The sequence below is a fragment of the Brassica napus genome, chromosome C8 (genome assembly GCF_020379485.1).
Source record: "Brassica napus cultivar Da-Ae chromosome C8, Da-Ae, whole genome shotgun sequence".
Lineage (NCBI taxonomy): Eukaryota > Viridiplantae > Streptophyta > Magnoliopsida > Brassicales > Brassicaceae > Brassica > Brassica napus.
The window spans coordinates 30,394,300-30,412,802 of NC_063451.1; the positions used below are offsets into that span (position 1 = coordinate 30,394,300).

Here is an 18,503-nt window from a genome sequence, read left to right on the forward strand (position 1 = left end):
TTTTCTTCTTCGGGGATTTTGACATTAACTTCGTTGCAACCGTTTTCGACCTCAACACGGACTTTAAGACATTGATTCCGTCGTGACTGATTTTGACCCCAACAAGGTTTAGTAAGAAAAGGGATCAAGAGCTAGAGAGAATGAGGATGGAGAATGAGAGGATGAAACTTGAGAATGATAGGATGGGACTGGAGTTGAAAAAAAGGGAACTGGGTGTTGAGTTATAACGGAGTTAGCTTTTTGTTTTTTTTCTTCTTAATTTGTATACAGAGCTTCGCTAAAAGGAAGACTAGTTTTGTGTTATTGTAAGGTTTGCTTTGATTGAAATGATCTCGAGACTTTGATGTGAGAGATCATTGTGGTTGCATGCAGTGATGAATGTGGAGAATGTAGCGAGCAAGGATTTGGTTAGGAAAAGCACCTCTTGGTCTCTTTCTTCATCATTCTGATGTACTATTATCTCTGACATCTTAATCCAATAATATCACTTATGTATTTTTCACCACTCTTATCCACCTAAACAGTTTAAACGAAAGTATCAAGACATTCAAGAACATCAGTACTACTAAAGTTCACACTTCGTATGCTAACTGGTAGACAATTTAGAGTTCTTGTGCAAAACCTCTGCTCATGGTTGTCATTTTATGTCATTGAAATACCGTTGTGGTTACAAGACAACTCAAGAAAGAAAGATAATAGGGTGGTGATCCGCGGTCGAGTGCTCCGGCCATTGTCACGAACTCACGCCCATATAAACAAAATTTTCAAAATTGGAGAAAGGATTGCACTATTTATTTATTAAATAGTTGGGCTTAAACGGGCCTTGAATTTCTCTCCTAAGCCCAAACGTTTAGGGATCATCATCTCAAAAGTCAAGTCAAACAATAGAGACTTTTTTTTGAAGAAAAGTCAAACAGTAGAGACTTCACTTCATTTTGGTCTCCCCTGTCTGTCTCAGTGGTATGGTATGTCACAGTCACACAGTACTTCACTTCATCATCCTGTCCTGGTCTCCCTCGTCTTTTAACGTCCGGCCCCTCCACATAAAGACACCATGGTGAAGTAGGTAATATTCTTATGCTTAGATATAAGACCATGCACAGCAGGGGTTTTAGTGAGGTTCATGGGCTCGAGTTCTAAGGGACCGATGAATAAAAGAAAATAAAAAATGGGTTCGTTTTGATGAACCGGGCCTTACGAGTGATATCGTATGAAGCGGGTTCAAGCCACGCGTCGTGTGTTGATTTGTTGAACGAAGGCGCGTAGAGGAGGAGGAAAGTTGGGCTTCCCCGTGTATCGACTCATTTGCTCTTCTCGACCAAAAAGCTAGGGTTTCGTTGTGAGAGGCGATTTCTCGTGCGACGCCGTCTCCCGGAGGTTTTCTCGTTCTAATCGACGACGGAGTGTCTTCTCCACTTGCTCAGGTGAGTATCGAGTAGATTGAGGGTTGAATTGGGTCGATTTTGTGGTCGAAACTCGAAACCGTTTTCTCGGATTTCAAATCAATTTGGGGCTTTCGAGTTTGGGATGTAAATCGATATCTGGGTTTCGAATAATTGCTGTAAATCGTCATGGTCGTTTCATTTAGGGTTCGTTTCTCTGAGATTTCAAATCGATAGAGGGATTTTGAGTTAGGGTTCTGAATTGATTCGGGGGTTTCGTTTAATAATTGTAAATCCTCAAGAGGGTTCGATATAGGGGTCGTTTATTATATTGTTTGGATTTTAATGTTCTAAAATAGATTCGATTTGTTTTACAGATGGATCCCTCAGAAGAGAGAAAGCATTCAAAGAGGCAAAAGGACTACATCAACATGCTTTCATACACTTGCGATTCAGAATACGGGATTCCGAGAAGGTGTTCCTGTGGTGGGAGAATCATCGACGAGGTTCGAGAGAAGCAGGAGTACGGCACTCTTCCTGGGAAGCGTTTCTTCACCTGCGCCAACTACGAGGAAGACTCTGAAGAACATTTAGTTGTTGTGTAATTAACTGTGGTTGTTATTTGCGGATACTTTAAGCCACAAGTAGTAGGACTTTATGTCAGTTTTTAATCCCGGATGTGAACGGATGTACTATGTGTAGGACTTGATGTCTTTTGCTGTTGATTTACGGATGTAAAATATGTTGATTCACGGATGTAAAACAATGTCTCTCTCTATATAAACTATGTCTTTCGGTTTGGTTATAAAATGTGCATCACTTCTCTTCTCTATGTCTGTCTCATATTATTACAACTGAGAAAAGCACACAAAGAAACTGTCTCACTTCTCTTCTCTTGTCTCTCTCTCGTTATCACCTCTCTTCTCTTGTCTCTTCTCTTCTCTTGTCTCTCTTCTCTCTTCTCTTGTCAACAAACTGTGGTAACAATCTGTAACAACAACCTTCGAGCAAGCTGATCGTGGTGCTCAAACATCAAACTTGAAGCTTCAAACTTTCTCTCATGTAGTAGTGAATTCAACAACAAATTTCAAGCTCCAAATCAAGGTAAGTGATAATGCAAAAAAATGATATAATGTGAAAAAATATAGCTTATGCAAAAATATGATAGAATAATGAAAAAAAAAAATTAGATTTTAATAAAAGATGATATAATGTGAAAAAAAATTTAGATTATGAAAAAAGATGATAGAATAATGAAAAACAATATAGCTTATGAAAAAATATGATAGAATAATGCAAAAAAAAATTAGATTTTGATAAAATTTCACTAATGCAATAATACAATTGTTTGGAGATGAGTATCTACGAAGACCTACACCTGAGGATCTTCAACGATTACTCGATGTTGGAGAGGTACGCGGGTTTCCAGGGATGATAGGCAGCATCGATTGTATGCATTGGGAGTGGAAAAACTGCCCAACGGCTTGGAAAGGTCAGTACACACGTGGTTCAGGAAAGCCGACAATTGTCTTAGAAGCCGTGGCATCACAGGATCTTTGGATATGGCACGCATTTTTCGGATTACCAGGTACCCTCAACGATATCAATGTTCTTGATCGGTCACCAGTTTTTGATGACATCTTACAAGGTCGAGCACCTAAAGTTAAGTTCAAGGTCAACAACCACACTTATCGTATGGCCTACTACCTTACGGATGGAATTTATCCGAATTGGGCAACATTTATCCAACCCATCTCACTTCCTCAAGGTCCTAAAGCAGAGCTATTTGCTGAACGTCAAGAATCCACCAGAAAAGATGTCGAACGGGCTTTTGGAGTATTGCAATCGAGGTTTGCAATTGTTAAAAACCCAGCTCTATTATGGGACAAGGAAAAGATAGGAAAGATAATGAGAACTTGTGTCATATTGCACAATATGATAGTAGAGAACGAACGACACGGATACGCTCAAATTGATACATCTGAGTTCGAGTCAGGAGAGTCAAGCAGAAGTTCGAAGGTGAAAAGGAGAGAAAGGATCCATGTCGGTGATATGTTAGGCATTCACAGAGAAGTTTGAGATACAGAGAAGCATGATCGTTTGAAAGCTGATTTAATGAAAAATATATGGCAAAAGTTTGGTAATGAAGATGAATAATGTTTGTATGTTTGTATGTTCTCGATTTATGTAATCTACTCTTAATGTATTGAATAAAAAGTTTTAAAATATTTATAATATATTTTAATATTTTATTCATGTATTCTCAATAATTTGATTTTTTTTTTAAAAAATATAAATATTATTATTTTATTCCTATGAACTTCTTCTTCAGGTTCACTAATGCATAAAATAATAGATACAAGTTCATAACTATTCATGGACCCACCAAAAAATATTAAAAAATCTTTATGAACCTCAAAGGGGGTTTCACTAATGCTCTTGCTCTAAATATCTCTACCTACTTCTTATAAGAATTAAGAAGCCTCTCTCCTTCATTTTAAATTTGTAATCGGTAAAGAATTAAGAAGCCTCTCTCCTTCATAAGAATTAAGAAGCCTCTCTCCTTCATATCTATTCCGTTGGGGCACTGGACCCCTTTCGAAGGGATAACTGGGAATGTGGCTGCCCAGATACCAGAGTTATCAAAAAAAAAAAAAAAAAAAAATCTAACTTTGAATTAATTACTCATAGTATCTAAATGTGATATTCAATAATGGGTAAAAAGCCAACTCGTAAAGTAACCCTAGATTTTTTTTAACAGAAAAAATATCAAATGATAAGAAAAACTTCATTGCTAGTTTCTAACAAAGTATCTGAATAATAATAAAATTAGAAAAATAGAAAAGGTTGGAGAAAAAGTGATGAAAAAAAGAAACAGATTCCTAGAAAGAAATGAATCTTCATTTGAGAACTTTTAGTCTTTTACATTATGTGTCAACCTATGATAGTTTATTTTTAAAAAATTTAACTAATGATAAAATTATAGTATTGAACTAGTAAATTTACGTATGAGATATTTGGTAGGTCTCTTACCAACGGACAAAGCTCTAATAGAGAACGTGTTTGTGATCAGGAGACATACATATGAATATTTATGGTAATCACCAACGTCTTGGTCTTTGAGGCCCTACAAAACTAAATGACAGAAACGAAGACGTTAGGATACTAAATGAGTTGGTACATTGACTTGGCCTATAATTTTGGGTCAATGAAAACAAGTCAAGTGAACATCTCAGGACTGGAGGTTGGAGGAAACTCATAGAGAAATAAATTTGGAGAGAAAGAGAGAGGGGGAGAAGATGAAGGTGCATGGTGTGTTCTTGGTGGCTGTTTTCTTCTACCTTGCATATACTCATCTGGTCAATGGGCAACCTCACAAGGACTGCCAAACTAGATGTGGCAACGTCACAATTGAGTACCCTTTTGGAACTTCTCCAAGTTGTCACTATGCTGACGATCCTAGTTTCAAACTCACGTCTGTAACGACAAAGAGAAGCTATTATTTGGACGTGACTTTGAAGTAATCAACATTTCTCACAGCGGGGAGCTACGTGTCTGGAATAATGTTTCCTACGCTTGCGACAATAGCACAGGAAATTTGAATGATGGGGCTTTCTAATTTATCTCTCTCCCGCAACAACAAGTTTACTGTAGTAGGCTGTAACGCTTTAGCATTGCTGATGACTTATGGAACACGAAATCACTCAGCTGTATGCTTATCAACATGTGACTCTCCACCGGTGGCAAATGGAGAATGTAATGGTGAAGGCTGCTGCAGTACAGATGTCTTTGTCCCGTTGGATAGCAATAAATTCCACACTCTTCCCACTCGTGTGCCTAACATGACTTCTGTCTATGACTTTAATCCTTGCAAAGACGCCTTTCTAGGCGAAAATGGTACTTTTCACTTTAATGCTTCGGAAGATCTTAAGAACCTAAGAAATGTCAAAGAGTTCCCTGTGTTACTGGATTGGTCTATTGGAAACCAGAGATGCGATCAAGTTGGAAACAGAAGCATATGCTGTATGAATAACAGCATATGTGTCAATTCTACTCGTGGAACCGGGTATAACTGCAAATGTTTTGAAGGTTTTGAGGGGAATCCTTACCTTTCAAATGAAAAGGGTTGCCAAGGTACACTTCACGTTACACTACAAGAAAACAGCGGTATTCTGACGGACATTCCGACGGAAAATGAAATCCTCGGAATATCCCGAGGAATTTCCGAGGAAACACAAAATTGGGTTCCCTCGGAATTTCCTCGGAATATACCGACGGAATTCCGAGGAAATATCAATCCGTCGGAATATTCCGAGGAAATTACGAGGAAAAATGTGTTCCTCGGAAAAAACCGATGAATTCCGAGGAAATATTATAGCCGGTGGAGAGCCGTTGGGGGATTTTACAAAATTCTGAGAAAATTCCGACGAACTATCCGTTGGCGTCGGAATTCCGTCGGAATTTTCTCGGTCTGTCGGCAGGATTTAAACTATAAATACAAGCACTCCTCTTCCTCTTCATTCACTCCATATCTTCATCCTCCCTCTTACTCTATTTACACACGAATTTGATTCATAAAAAATATGTCTTCTTCAAATTATTTCCGTTCTTGGATCGATCGACCTCATTTGGATCCGAACACGAGATTGCTTACGGAAGAATACCAACGAGGTATAACCGAATTCATGGGGTTAGTTCACCGACAACCGGAAGCAAAAACAGGTATGTTAAGATGTCCTTGCTCTAATTGTAAAAATAGAAAGGTTATTAAAGAGTGGGATGTTTGGACTCGTCTATATTTGAGTGGGTTTACACGAAGTTACAAAATTTGGTATCATCATGGGAAAACTGATTATGAACATGGTAGTACTAGCGAACCTCAGCCAGCGGTTAGATTAGAAGAACCAATTAGAACGGATGTAGATTATGGTGTAGGTACTGAGCAGATGGTAAATGATCATTTTAGAGGGGAAGATTTACCCAATGCACAAGCTAGGAGATTTTATGATATGTTGGATGCTGGAAAGCAACCATTGTACGAAGGTTGCAGAGATGGTCATTCAGCTTTATCATCTGCTACAAGATTGATGGGCATTAAAACAGATTATAATTTGGCTGAAGACTGTGTGGATGCGATTGCTGATTTTGTAAAAGGTATTCTACCCGAGGATAATGTAGCTCCTGGTTCATACTACGAGGTTCAGAAACTCGTAGCTGGTCTTGGTTTATCGTATCAGGTAATAGATGTATGCAGCGACAACTGCATGATTTATAGGAGGGCGGATGAACAGCGGGTTACATGCAAATTTTGTGGAAAGCCTCGTTATAAAGATACGAGTGGAAGAGTTCCAGTGCCATATAAAAGGATGTGGTATTTACCTTTGACGGAAAGGTTGCAGAGGTTGTATCTGTCTGAACGCACAGCGCAACCAATGAGATGGCATGCGGAGCACTCAACAGATGGTGAGATCAGACATCCTTCAGATGCAAAAGCGTGGAAGCATTTCCAATCAAAGTATCCCGCCTTTGCGTATGAGAGAAGAAATGTCTACCTTGGATTATGTACTGATGGTTTCAGTCCGTTTGGCAAGAGTGGAAGACAGTATTCTCTATGGCCCGTCATTCTTACACCATACAACCTACCCCCAAACTTGTGCTTGCGACGAGAGTTTTTATTTCTCTCGATTCTCGTTCCCGGACCAGAGCATCCTAAGAGATCACTTGATGTGTTTCTTCAGCCACTAATATATGAGTTGCAACAACTATGGGCTCAAGGTGCTGAAACATACGATGTTTCGTGTAAAGAAAACTTTCAAATGCGGGCAGTACTAATGTGGACAATAAGTGATTTTCCAGCATATGGTATGTTGTCTGGATGGACAACGCATGGAAGGCTATCATGTCCATATTGTCAAGATAACACTGATGCTTTCCAACTAAAACACGGAAGGAAAACATGTTGGTTTAACTGTCACATGAGATTCCTACCACCTGATCATCCATATCGTAGGAGTAGGAATTTGTTTACGAAGAACAAGAGGGTGTTTGACAGTCCACCTCCGGAAATTTGTGGGAAAGATTTGAAGATACAACTAAGAGATTTTGGTGCAGAAAGGACGCCAGACATCGGTGGACATGAGCGTTTTCCGGTAGATGCTGTTGGAGAACTACATAACTGACACAAAAAAAGTATTTTCTGGGATCTGCCATACTGGGAGGATCATCTGCTAAGGCATAATTTAGATGTCATGCATATTGAGAAGAACTTTTTTGACAATCTCATGAACACGATCCTTAATGTTCAAGGTAAAACAAAGGATAATTTGAAGTCAAGACTGGATTTAGTCGCGGAGTATACCTGTCTTAGGGTGAAAACGAGTGTAGGAATCAGGTAGAGCTCGAAAAATCAAGGGGAATAGAGCCCAAAATTGTTCAAATCGGATGATTATAGAGAGAGAAAAAGGGGGAGGGGTCGAATTATAGGGAAAATCGGAGGGGATGAGAGTTCTGAGGTTTTGACCCAAAAAGTTCGGGTTTTGCCTTATAATTATGTTTCCCGCACACCCATCGATCGATGCATTTTTGTACAAATACGGATCGATCGATGCGTTTAAAAAAAGGCTCCCGAGATTTTGTTCGATCCATCGATGGGATAATCTAATCGATCGATCACATTGTTACGCTTTGGTCCATCTTAGTGATCAGTCGATGCGTTTTCGAACATATATTCATCGATCGATCCGTTTATAAAAAAACTTACAAGATTTTCCGAGGACATTCCGAGGAACGCTTGAGATTCTCGATCGATCGATGGGATAATCTAATCGATCGATCACATTGTTACGCTTTGGTCCATCTTAGTGATCGATCGATGCGTTTTTGGATATATATACATCGATCGATCCGTTTATAAAAAAAACGTACAAGATTTTCCGAGAACATTCCGAGGAACGCTTGAGATTCTCGATCGATCGATCGGATAATCTAATCGATCGATCACATTGTTACGCTTTGGTCCATCTTAGTGATCGATCGATGCGTTTTTGGATATATATACATCGATCGATCCGTTTATAAAAAAAAATTGACGTATTGAAACCCCAAATACATGTTCCTCGGAATTTCCTCGGAATATTCCGACGTAATTCCGAGGAAGAAAAGGGGTTCCTCGGAATTCCATCGGAATAATCCGAGGAAATTCCGAGGAAATAGGGTTTTTAAACCGAAAACAACGTTTTGCGGTTTGAATAACACCTATATAACCCTTATTAAGTGTCTTACGTTCATTATGAAGTCAAAAATTTGTTCCTTACCGTATAATTAACACTTTTCCGATTGTATGAACGAAATCCCACAACATAAGAGAAACACTTATACCTTTTAATGAACGGTAAAGGGAATACTTTCAATTAGTTTTGAAATTTGTTATTTCATAGTTTATGCTCATCTATACAAAGAATCCTCAATGGTATGCATTACAATTGTATAAGAAATGAAATACGGCAAAAAAAATTGATGTTTTGAAACCCCAAACACTAGTTCCTCGGTATTTCCTCGGAATATTTTCATTTTACCGGGCAAATATTTCGCGAAAATTGAAATTATATTTCCGACGGAATTCCGACGGATAATGTCCGTCGGACCCTAGGTTTTATAACCACGAGCCCCTTCTTCTTCCTCTGCGCGACTCCTCTCTTCTTTCCGGCGATTTCCCCCTGAAATCCGACGATATCTCCGGCGATCTCCCCCCTTCTCTTACACAAATCATGTAAGGTCCCTATCCTACTCTCTTAGGTTCTATTTGTTAGGTTTTTGTGTAGTTTTGATAGATTTTTGTTAGGCTGATTGGTTAGGATTGTGATTTGGTTGTATAATAGGTTTAGAATTGTGATTTGGTTGAATAATTTGTTTTGTTGAATTGATTTTGAATTTTTTAATAATTTTTTTATTTTTTTGTATTTTTATAAAATCGATTTTTGTATATAAAATCATTTTTTGTATTTTACAAAACGATTTTTCTATATAAATTCGATTTTTTGGATTTTACAAAATCTTTTTTGTATATAAATTCGATTTTTTGGATTTTACAAAACATTTTTTAATATCTATAAAACTTTTTTTGTGATTAAAAACTATTATTTGGGATTTAAAAATATTTTTAATATATATATATATATATATATATATTATTAAAACTATTTTTTGTAATTATTAAACTATTTTTTATTTATTAAAACTATTTTTTGTTTATTAGAACTATTTTTATATATTTATTAAATATTTTTAATATCTATAAATCTTTTTTTGTGATTAAATTATTTGGGATTTTTTTTTTTTAAATAATTTATATATTTCTGTATTTATTACATATATATTTTTAATTTATAGGTTTCATGATGATCAGACCCGGCCTCGACAGCGTCGTGGTCGTGGTGGTACGGGGAGCCAGTCTCGGGATTCCAGCCATTTTCAGAATTCTCCTTCGCCCCACAGCTCCAACCATACATCTCCCTCTGCTGCACCCGCTCCTGCTCCTCTCGCTCCCGCTGCTGCATCCGCTCAGGCTCCTCCGGGTCCTCCGGGAGTGATGAGTGTTGCGGAGTTGGTTCAACAGCCCGGTCGTGACCATCTTCCGAATCTCACTCCGTATCCACATGGACGGGGTCAAACATGGTAATTTAACATTTTTTTTTCTTTAAATTTGGATTCATTATTAACCGTTTGTTCTTTTTATTAGGTTCAACCGATCCGGGAACAGGATCAGCGAATGGATCAACCGTATGATGTACTCGGCCCTCGACAGGGGACATCCGACTTTCACTCACTTCCCTACCGACAAGCAGGTTCTGTGGTTTCGTCAGTTTGCGGTAAGTATTATAATTTTTTACTTATACTTTTAATCTTTAATATAAATTTTCTACTAATTGTGATTTTTTTCAGCAAGAGTTCAACTGGAATTCCGATGAGACGCTCTTTATCTATCACCACTTCGTCCATAAAGTTATGGACAACTATGGGAAGCAGATCCACGAGTGGAAGAAGAAGTGGAAAATCAATAAGGTTCGATTTAATTTATTAAACAATTTTTTAATTTATTAAACAATTTTTTAATTTATTAAACTATTTTTTTTTTTATTAAAAGGTCCCAAAGTCGATGAACGACACGGTCTGGAAGGAGTTGTGTGCGCATTGGGATAAGGAAGAGAAGAAAGAAACTTCTTCCACCAACTCCACCAACCGCAGGAGCGACCGTAAAGGGAAAGGCATCTACAAGCATAACTTGGGTGCTCAATCTATTGCCACTCTGGGAGATCGCATGGTAAGTTCAACCGCTTTTTCTTCAATTATTTGAGTTTCAGAATTTTAATTTATTGTGCATTTATTATAATTTCTAATGTTTCTTTAATTTATGTTTTTTTTCAAGGCGGAAGAAAATGATGGCGAGCCGGTTGATGATCTCGCCCTAATGAGGAGGGCGTATACCAACAAGAAGACCGGCCAGATTGATGACGGTCTTGTGAGGGACGTGGTCGACCTGGTCCAAACTCAGGTGGTAGACGAAGTGTCTCAGCTTCAAACCGAGGATGACGCTTTGACGGCTTCGACCAACTTGTCCCGGTTTCGAATCAACGAAATCGTTGAATCCGTAAGTTCTTTTTTTAAAAGTTCAATTCATTTATTTCTTGGTTTAAATTTGTAAATTTGACTATTTTCTATTCAGTCGGTTCCAAAGAAGAAGGGACGTTTGGTCGGTTTGGGTCGTCGCACCCGGTCGGTTCCTCCTTCTTCTGCACCACCGCCCTTTGTTGATCTAGAAGTACTTACGGCTCAGTTGAAGGACAAGGATGATCGCATATCTTTGTTGGAGACCCAGATGGCGGCTCAACAGGCGGGCTATGAGGCACATAGGAGGCTGAACCAGCAAATGATGGAGATGATGCAGAGGATGTACCCGAACGAGGTGTTCCCGGACGTGCCAGACCCGTAGTTTTTTTTTTTTCCAAAAACTCGGAAAGTTTTATTTTTATTTGTGAAACTTTGAATATTAATTAATATGATTTCAATTTTAATTTTAATTTTATATTTTCGAATTTAAATTTCAAAAATTTTATTTTTTTAAAAAATTAATATTTTTTACATTCCGAGGAAATTAATTATATTTTTTACTCGATCGATCGATGCGTTTTTGGACATATATCCATCGATCGATCTGTTTATAAAAAAACGCTCGGAATATACCGAGGGACATCTTCCTCGGAATATACCGAGGGACACCTTTCCTCGGAATATACCGAGGGACATGTTCCTCGGAATATACCGAGGGACATGTTCCTCGGAATACCTCGGAATTTTCCGAACGTTTTTTTTATAAACGGATCGATCGATGGATATATGTCCAAAAACGCATCGATCGATGAACTTCCGAGGAAATATCCCGACGAAGTTCTCCCTCGGTATATTCCGAGGAGATTTCCGACAAACTAGTGATCCTCGAAATTTCCTCGGAAATTTGTTTCCTCGGAATTCCGTCGGGAAATTCCGAGAGATTTCCGAGGAAAGAAGAAATTCCGAGGAATTATTTCCGAGGACTTGTTTCGTCGGTATGTCATCGGAATAACGTTATTCCGACGAAATTCCGACGATTTTTTCCCTCAGTATCCTTGCTGTTTTCTTGTAGTGTTAATTTATTTTTTATTTCTATCGTCTTTCAACGGTTTAGTCGTACATTTCTTGTTTCATCCAACGGATTATTTACCTGTGTCAGACATCAATGAATGTATTAGTACTATCCATAAACATAACTGCTCGGATCCCAGCACCTGTAGAAACAAGGATGGAGGCTTCTATTGTAAATGCAGATCTGGTTACCGCTTAGATACAAACACTATGAGTTGCAAGCGTAAAGACTTTGGATGGGCTGCAATTCTTCTTGGTAAGCTTCCCTCTGGACTTTGGATGACCGGTCATGTCCCCTCACTTGTCCAGGATTGGTTCTTTATTGAAAAAAAAAAAAAAACTTAATCTAATCATCTATGTGGATGTGGTCAGGAACAACCATCGGCTTCTTGTCCATCATGCCTGCCGTTAGCTGTGTACGACAGAAAATGAAGCACCGGAAAGACAGTCAGCTCCGACAAAAATTCTTCGTACAAAATGGTGGCGGCTTGTTAGTACAGAGACTCTCAGGAGAAGAGACATGAAATTCTAATATAAAAATATTCACTGAAGAAGGCATGAAGACTGTGTTGGGAAAATTATCGGATAATAATTTCTTTGAGAGGTTGAGATGGAATGTAGACGGTTAGTGTTTAAGATAACCTTCTTATTTTTGGGAAAGAGATTTTCACTAAGGCTTGTGTTTGGAGATTTCTTAAAGATTCTTAGAACTCTTTATGAAATATTTTATCTCTATTGCTTTGCTTGATTCTTGGATGATTACAAATGGTGCTAAGCACTCCTATTTATACAAGTGAAGGAGTACACTCTAACATGTTCTAGATTTCTCTAAATTATTATTTTATTTCAAAATATCTAACTCCATAACTTTCTCTTTTCTTCTACGCAATTCTTCTTCTATACTTCTCCACTTTTCTCTAGATGTTTCTTCTTCTTGGACTAAGGCTTGATTATGATTTGATTAGTTTTGGGCTTAAGGAGGGAAATCCAACAAATCTCCCCCTTCCCGATTTAGCCCGAAATAGTCGCCATGCCCGTGCCTTTGTAGCAATCATCAAACTTCTTGATCGGTAATACTTTGGTCATAAAGTCTGACCAGTTTTCGTCGATGTGTACCTTTGTGAGATGTATGAGCTTCTCTTCAAGAACTTCTCGGATCCAGTGATGTCGGGAATCGATGTGCTTTGGGCGAGAGTGAAACGTTGGATTCTTTGCTAAGTGAATAGCACTTTGGTTGTCACATAGCATGTTGTACTTTTTTTGCTTTACTCCCAACTCAAGCAAGAAGTTCTTCATCCATAGCATCTCCTTGCACGCTTCTGTTGCTGCGATGTACTCCGCTTTTGTGGTGGATAAGGCAACACACTTTTGTAGCTTCGATTGCCAAGAAACAGCTCCCCCTGCAAAGGTAGTCACGAATCCTGATGTTGATTTCCTTGAATCTTTATCACCAGCCCAATCTGCATCGGTGTAACCGTTCAACTCCAATTTTCCATTTCCAAAACATAGACACTTCTTCGTTGTGCCTCGTAGATAGCGTAGGATCCACTTAACTCCTTTCCAATGTTCTTTTCCTGGATTGGCGAGAAAGTGACTCACAACTCCTACAGCATAGGCAATGTCGGGTCTGGTGCACACCATAGCATACATGAGACTGCCCACTGCTGATGCATATGGGGTAGTGTTCATTTCCTCTTTCTCCTTCTCACTTGCTGGACTTTGCTTCGAACTTAGCTTGAAATGTCCACCAAGTGGAGTGCTCACCGGCTTTGCTTTGTGCATGTTGAAACTCTCCAACACCCTTTCAACATATCGTTCTTGGGACAACCATAAAAGCTTCTTTGGTCTATCCCGAGTGATCTTCATTCCAAGAATCTGTCTCGCTTGCCCTAGATCTTTCATCGCAAAATACCTTCCCAAATCTTTCTTCAACGCAGCTATCTTGTTGCGATCTTGGCTCACAATTAACATATCGTCAACATAGAGCAATAATATAAGAAAGTCGCCGCTTTCGTACCTCTTTATGAAAACGCAATGATCATTCTTGGTTTTCTTGAAGTTATGATCCACCATGAAGGAGTCAAACTTCTTGTACCATTGTCTTGGAGCTTGCTTGAGGCCATAAAGACTCTTCTTTAATCGGCACACCAATTCTTCTTTTCCTGGAACCTTGAATCCTTCAGGTTGCTCCATATAGATCTCCTCCTCGAGTTCACCATGTAGAAAGGCCGTCTTGACATCGAGTTGTTCAATCTCCAAGTCTAAAACCGCTGCTAGACCAAAAACCACTCGGATAGAGGACATCTTCACCACTGGAGAGAATATTTCTTCAAAATCTATGCCTTTCTTCTGGTTGAATCCTTTCACAACCAATCGAGCTTTGTATCTTGGATTTGAGCTTCTCTCTTCATACTTCAACCTGTACACCCACTTGTTCTTCAAGGCTCTCTTTCCTTTCGGTAGCTTCATCAGCTCATAAGTGTGATTATCATGCAAGGATTTCATTTCATCTTGCATAGCTTCAACCCACTCATCTTTATGAGTGTCTCCTATGGCCTCCTCATAGCTTTGAGGCTCCCCCTCATATGTAAGATTAACGTAGTCATCTCGATAATATCTTACAGATGGTCTTGTCTCTCTTCCAGACCTTCTTGGCTCATGTTCTTCCTCTGGCTCCACTTGAACTTCTTCTTCACCTTCATCACCATTCGGATCCATGATAGGATCCCCTTCACCATCATCTCCAATCACTTGTTCATGATCTTGAGGCTTATGAGAATCTTCATTCCTTACAACCCTTAGCTTTGGTTTCTTTGATTTGTTGATGTCTTCGATTGTTTGATCTTCGAAGAAAACAACATCTCTTCTCCGGATAATTTTCCTGTTAACCGGATCCCAAAGCCGATAGCCAAAATCATCTCTTGGTGACCCAAGATAGATGCACTCTTTAGTCTTGGAGTCTAGCTTGGCTCGTTCATCCTCAGGTATATGAACAAACGCTCTGCAACCGAACACCTTCAAATGGTTGTAAGAGACCTTCTTATACGACCAAACTTCCTCCGGGACATCGCCTTCCAAAGGAACTGATGGTGTAAGATTTATGACATCCACTGCAGTCTGTATGGCTTCTCCCCAAAATGGCTTGGGTAGTTTAGCATGAGAGAGCATGCACCGAACTCTTTCTGTGATCGTTCGATTCATTCTTTCTGCTATCCCGTTCAGTTGTGGCGTCTTTGGTGGTGTCTTCTCCATCCTGATTCCATGAGCTTTGCAAAACGCTTCAAACGGACCTCGGTACTCTCCACCATTGTCAGATCGAACACACTTGAGTTTTTGACCTGTACTTCACTCTGCTTGGGCTACAAATTCCTTGAAAGCATCAAGAACTTGATCTTTTGACTTCAAAAGGTATACCCATACCTTCCTTGAATGGTCATCAATAAAGGTGACGAAATATGATGCCCCTCCATTGGATTTCTCGGACATGGAGCATACGTCAGTATGCACAAGATCAAGAATATGCTTTCTTCTCATAGGCGTAGATGATCTTCGGAAAGCGACCCTATGTTGTTTTCCGGCTAAGAATCATGACATGGTGAGAGAGAAATACCATTCATATCAGGAAGAAGTTTCTTGCGAGAAAGTATATTTAAACCTTTCTCACTCATATGTCCAAGTCTTCGGTGCCATATATCGATGTCATCACTTGCGACATTTACTTCTTCCTTGCAAAGCTTGGCTTGTGTTACATATAAAGAGCCTTCTTTTCTTCCTCGCGCCATGATCAAACTCCCCTTGGTTAGCTTCCATTTGCCACTGCCAAAGTGGCTATCCAAACCGGCATCATCAAGCTTCCCGGTTGATATGAGATTGAGTCGCATGTCAGCAACATGTCTCACATCCTTGAGAACTATCTTACATCCAGTGTTTGATGTAAGAATAACATCCCCCTTTCCAACAATCTTGCTTCTTCCTTGATTTCCCATTTGAACATTACCAAAGTCACCACTTTGGTAGGTTGTGAAAAAGCTTCCATGGGGGGTGACGTGAAAAGAAGCACCAGAATCAACGATCCATGAACTATCATCTGAGCTAAGATTACATTCTCCAACGAGATATAATTCTTCGCTCTGGTCTTCCACAATGGTGGTAGTCTTGTCTTCATGCTTCTTTGTAGGATTGAGCCGGTCTGGTTTGATATTACCAGCTTGTTTGTCTTTCTTGAAAAACCGACATTCCGACTTCATGTGACCCGGTTTGCCACAGTAATAGCAAGTAACTCTCGGACGTGACTTAGATCTTCCTCGAGATTGGTCTCGTCCTCTGCTTCTGTTTTGACCACGAGTCTCTTCTCTGCCTCGTCTATCAACAATGTTAGCTTCTGAATAAGAACTCGAACCTTGCTCCTTCCTGCGAACTTCTTCGTTTAGAAGGCTATCAGTGACGGTGTCCATGGTAAGCTTTCCCTCCAGTGCTGAATTGCTTAGAGTGACAACTAGTATATCCCAACTCTCCGGTAATGAACTAAGGAGTCAAAGGGCTTGCATTTCGTCTTCAACCTTCATATCAACTTTGTTAAGCTGATTTACAATCCCCTTGAAATTGTTCAAGTGCTCCATCATGGTCTGGCCATCCTTGTACTCCAACTTTACCAACCGTCGAACAAGAAGAGCTTTGTTTCGAGGTGTTTTCTTTTAAATCATGGATTCAAGTTTTGTCCATAATTCAAAAGCATTTGTGTAGGTAGAGACATGTTCAAAGAGAGATCGGTCGACATACTTACGTATTACGGCAACCGCCTTTCTATTAAGAATCTCCCATGCTTTATCATCTTTTCCTTCCGGCTTATCCTTCATGATGATGGGCTCATGCAAATCCTTACAATAAAGGTGATATTCCATCATCGGTTTCCAATAAGAGAAGTTGTCTGTCGTGAGCTTGAACATGTCACCTTCAACGGTAACGGTTGCCTCCATCTTCACTTCTTCAAAGATAACGGTAACCTTACTCTGATACCAGCTGTTGGGAAAATTATCGGATAATAATTTCTTTGAGAGGTTGAGATGGAATGTAGACGGTTAGTGTTTAAGATAACCTTCTTATTTTTGGGAAAGGGATTTTCACTAAGGCTTGTGTTTGGAGATTTCTTAAAGACTCTTAGAACTCTTTATGAAATATTTTCTCTCTATTGCTTTGCTTGACTCTTGGATGATTACAAATGGTGCTAAGCACCCCTATTTATACAAGTGAAGGAGCACACTCTAACATGTTCTAGATTTCTCTAAATTATTATTTTATTTCAAAATATCTAACTCCATAACTTTCTCTCTTCTTCTACACAATTCTTCTTCTATACTTCTCCACTTTTCTGTAGACGTTTCTTCTTCTTGGACTAAGGCTTGATTATGATTTGATTAGTTTTGGGCTTAAGGAGGGAAATCCAACAGACTGCAACCAATGGTTACGACGAGAGCAGAATCCTGGGCCAGGGAGGCCAAGGAACAGTCTACAAAGGGATATAGCCTGACAACTCCATAGTTGCTATAAAGAAAGCTAGGCTTGGAGACAACAGCCAAGTCGAGCAGCTCATCAACGAAGTGCTTGTGCTTTCACAAATCAACCATAGAAACATGGTCAAACTCTTAGGCTGCTGCCTATAGACTGAAGTTCCCTTGCTGGTCTAAGAGTTCATTAACAGTGGCACCCTTTTCGATCACTTGCACGGTTCCTTCTCTAGTCTTTCTCTTACATGGGAACACCGCCTGAGAATAGCCGTGGAGATAGCTGAAACTCTTGCTTATCTTCACTTCTCTGCCTCTATTCCAATCATCCACCGAGACGTCAAGACTGCTAATATTCTTTTGGATGAAAACTTAACTGCAAAGGTAGCTGACTTTGGTGCTTCAAAGCTGATACCAATGGATAAAGAGCAGCTCACTACCATGGTGCAAGGCACTTTAGGCTTCTTAGACCCAGAATACTACAACACAGGGCTCCTAAACGAATAGAGTGATGTTTATAGCTTTGGGGTAGTCCTCATGGAACTCCTCTCAGGTCAAAAGGCATTGTGCTTTGAAAGGCCACAGTACTCTAAACATCTGGTCAGTTACTTAGCTTCTGCCATAAAAGAGAATAGGTTGCACGAGATTATTGATGGGAAAATGTTGACCGAGGATAACAAGATGGAGATCAAGGAAGTTGCAAGAATTGCTGTCGAGTGTACAAGACTGATGGGAGAAGAAAGACCAAAGATGAAGGAAGTAGCTGCAGAGCTTGAGGGCTTGAGAGTCACCAAAGACAAACATAAGTGGTCGGATCAGTACCCTGAGGAAACTGAACAATTGGTCGGTGTTCAAATCATATCAGCCCAAGGGGGTTGTACCACTGACTATGATAGCATCACGAATGTAGCAACGTTGCACATTGAAGCTGGTCGCTGAGGGG

The 18,503-nt window shown here is 39.5% G+C and overlaps 2 protein-coding genes across 2 annotated transcripts; both read left to right on the plus strand.

Annotated features, from left to right (window-relative positions):
* Positions 1-12,583, plus strand: LOC111202607 (wall-associated receptor kinase 1-like). The gene is made up of 4 exons (XM_048766491.1): positions 1-1,424; positions 1,760-5,516; positions 12,148-12,315; positions 12,432-12,583. The coding sequence occupies exons 2-4, from the start codon at positions 4,985-4,987 to the stop codon at positions 12,581-12,583; spliced, it is 852 nt and encodes a 283-aa protein (XP_048622448.1). The 5' UTR covers positions 1-1,424; positions 1,760-4,984.
* Positions 12,584-18,034: 5,451 nt separating this feature from the next.
* Positions 18,035-18,499, plus strand: LOC106390797 (wall-associated receptor kinase 4). Its single transcript, XM_048766493.1, has one exon. It carries the CDS (start codon positions 18,098-18,100, stop codon positions 18,497-18,499), a length of 402 nt encoding a protein of 133 aa, XP_048622450.1. The 5' UTR covers positions 18,035-18,097.
* Positions 18,500-18,503: the final 4 nt, after the last annotated feature.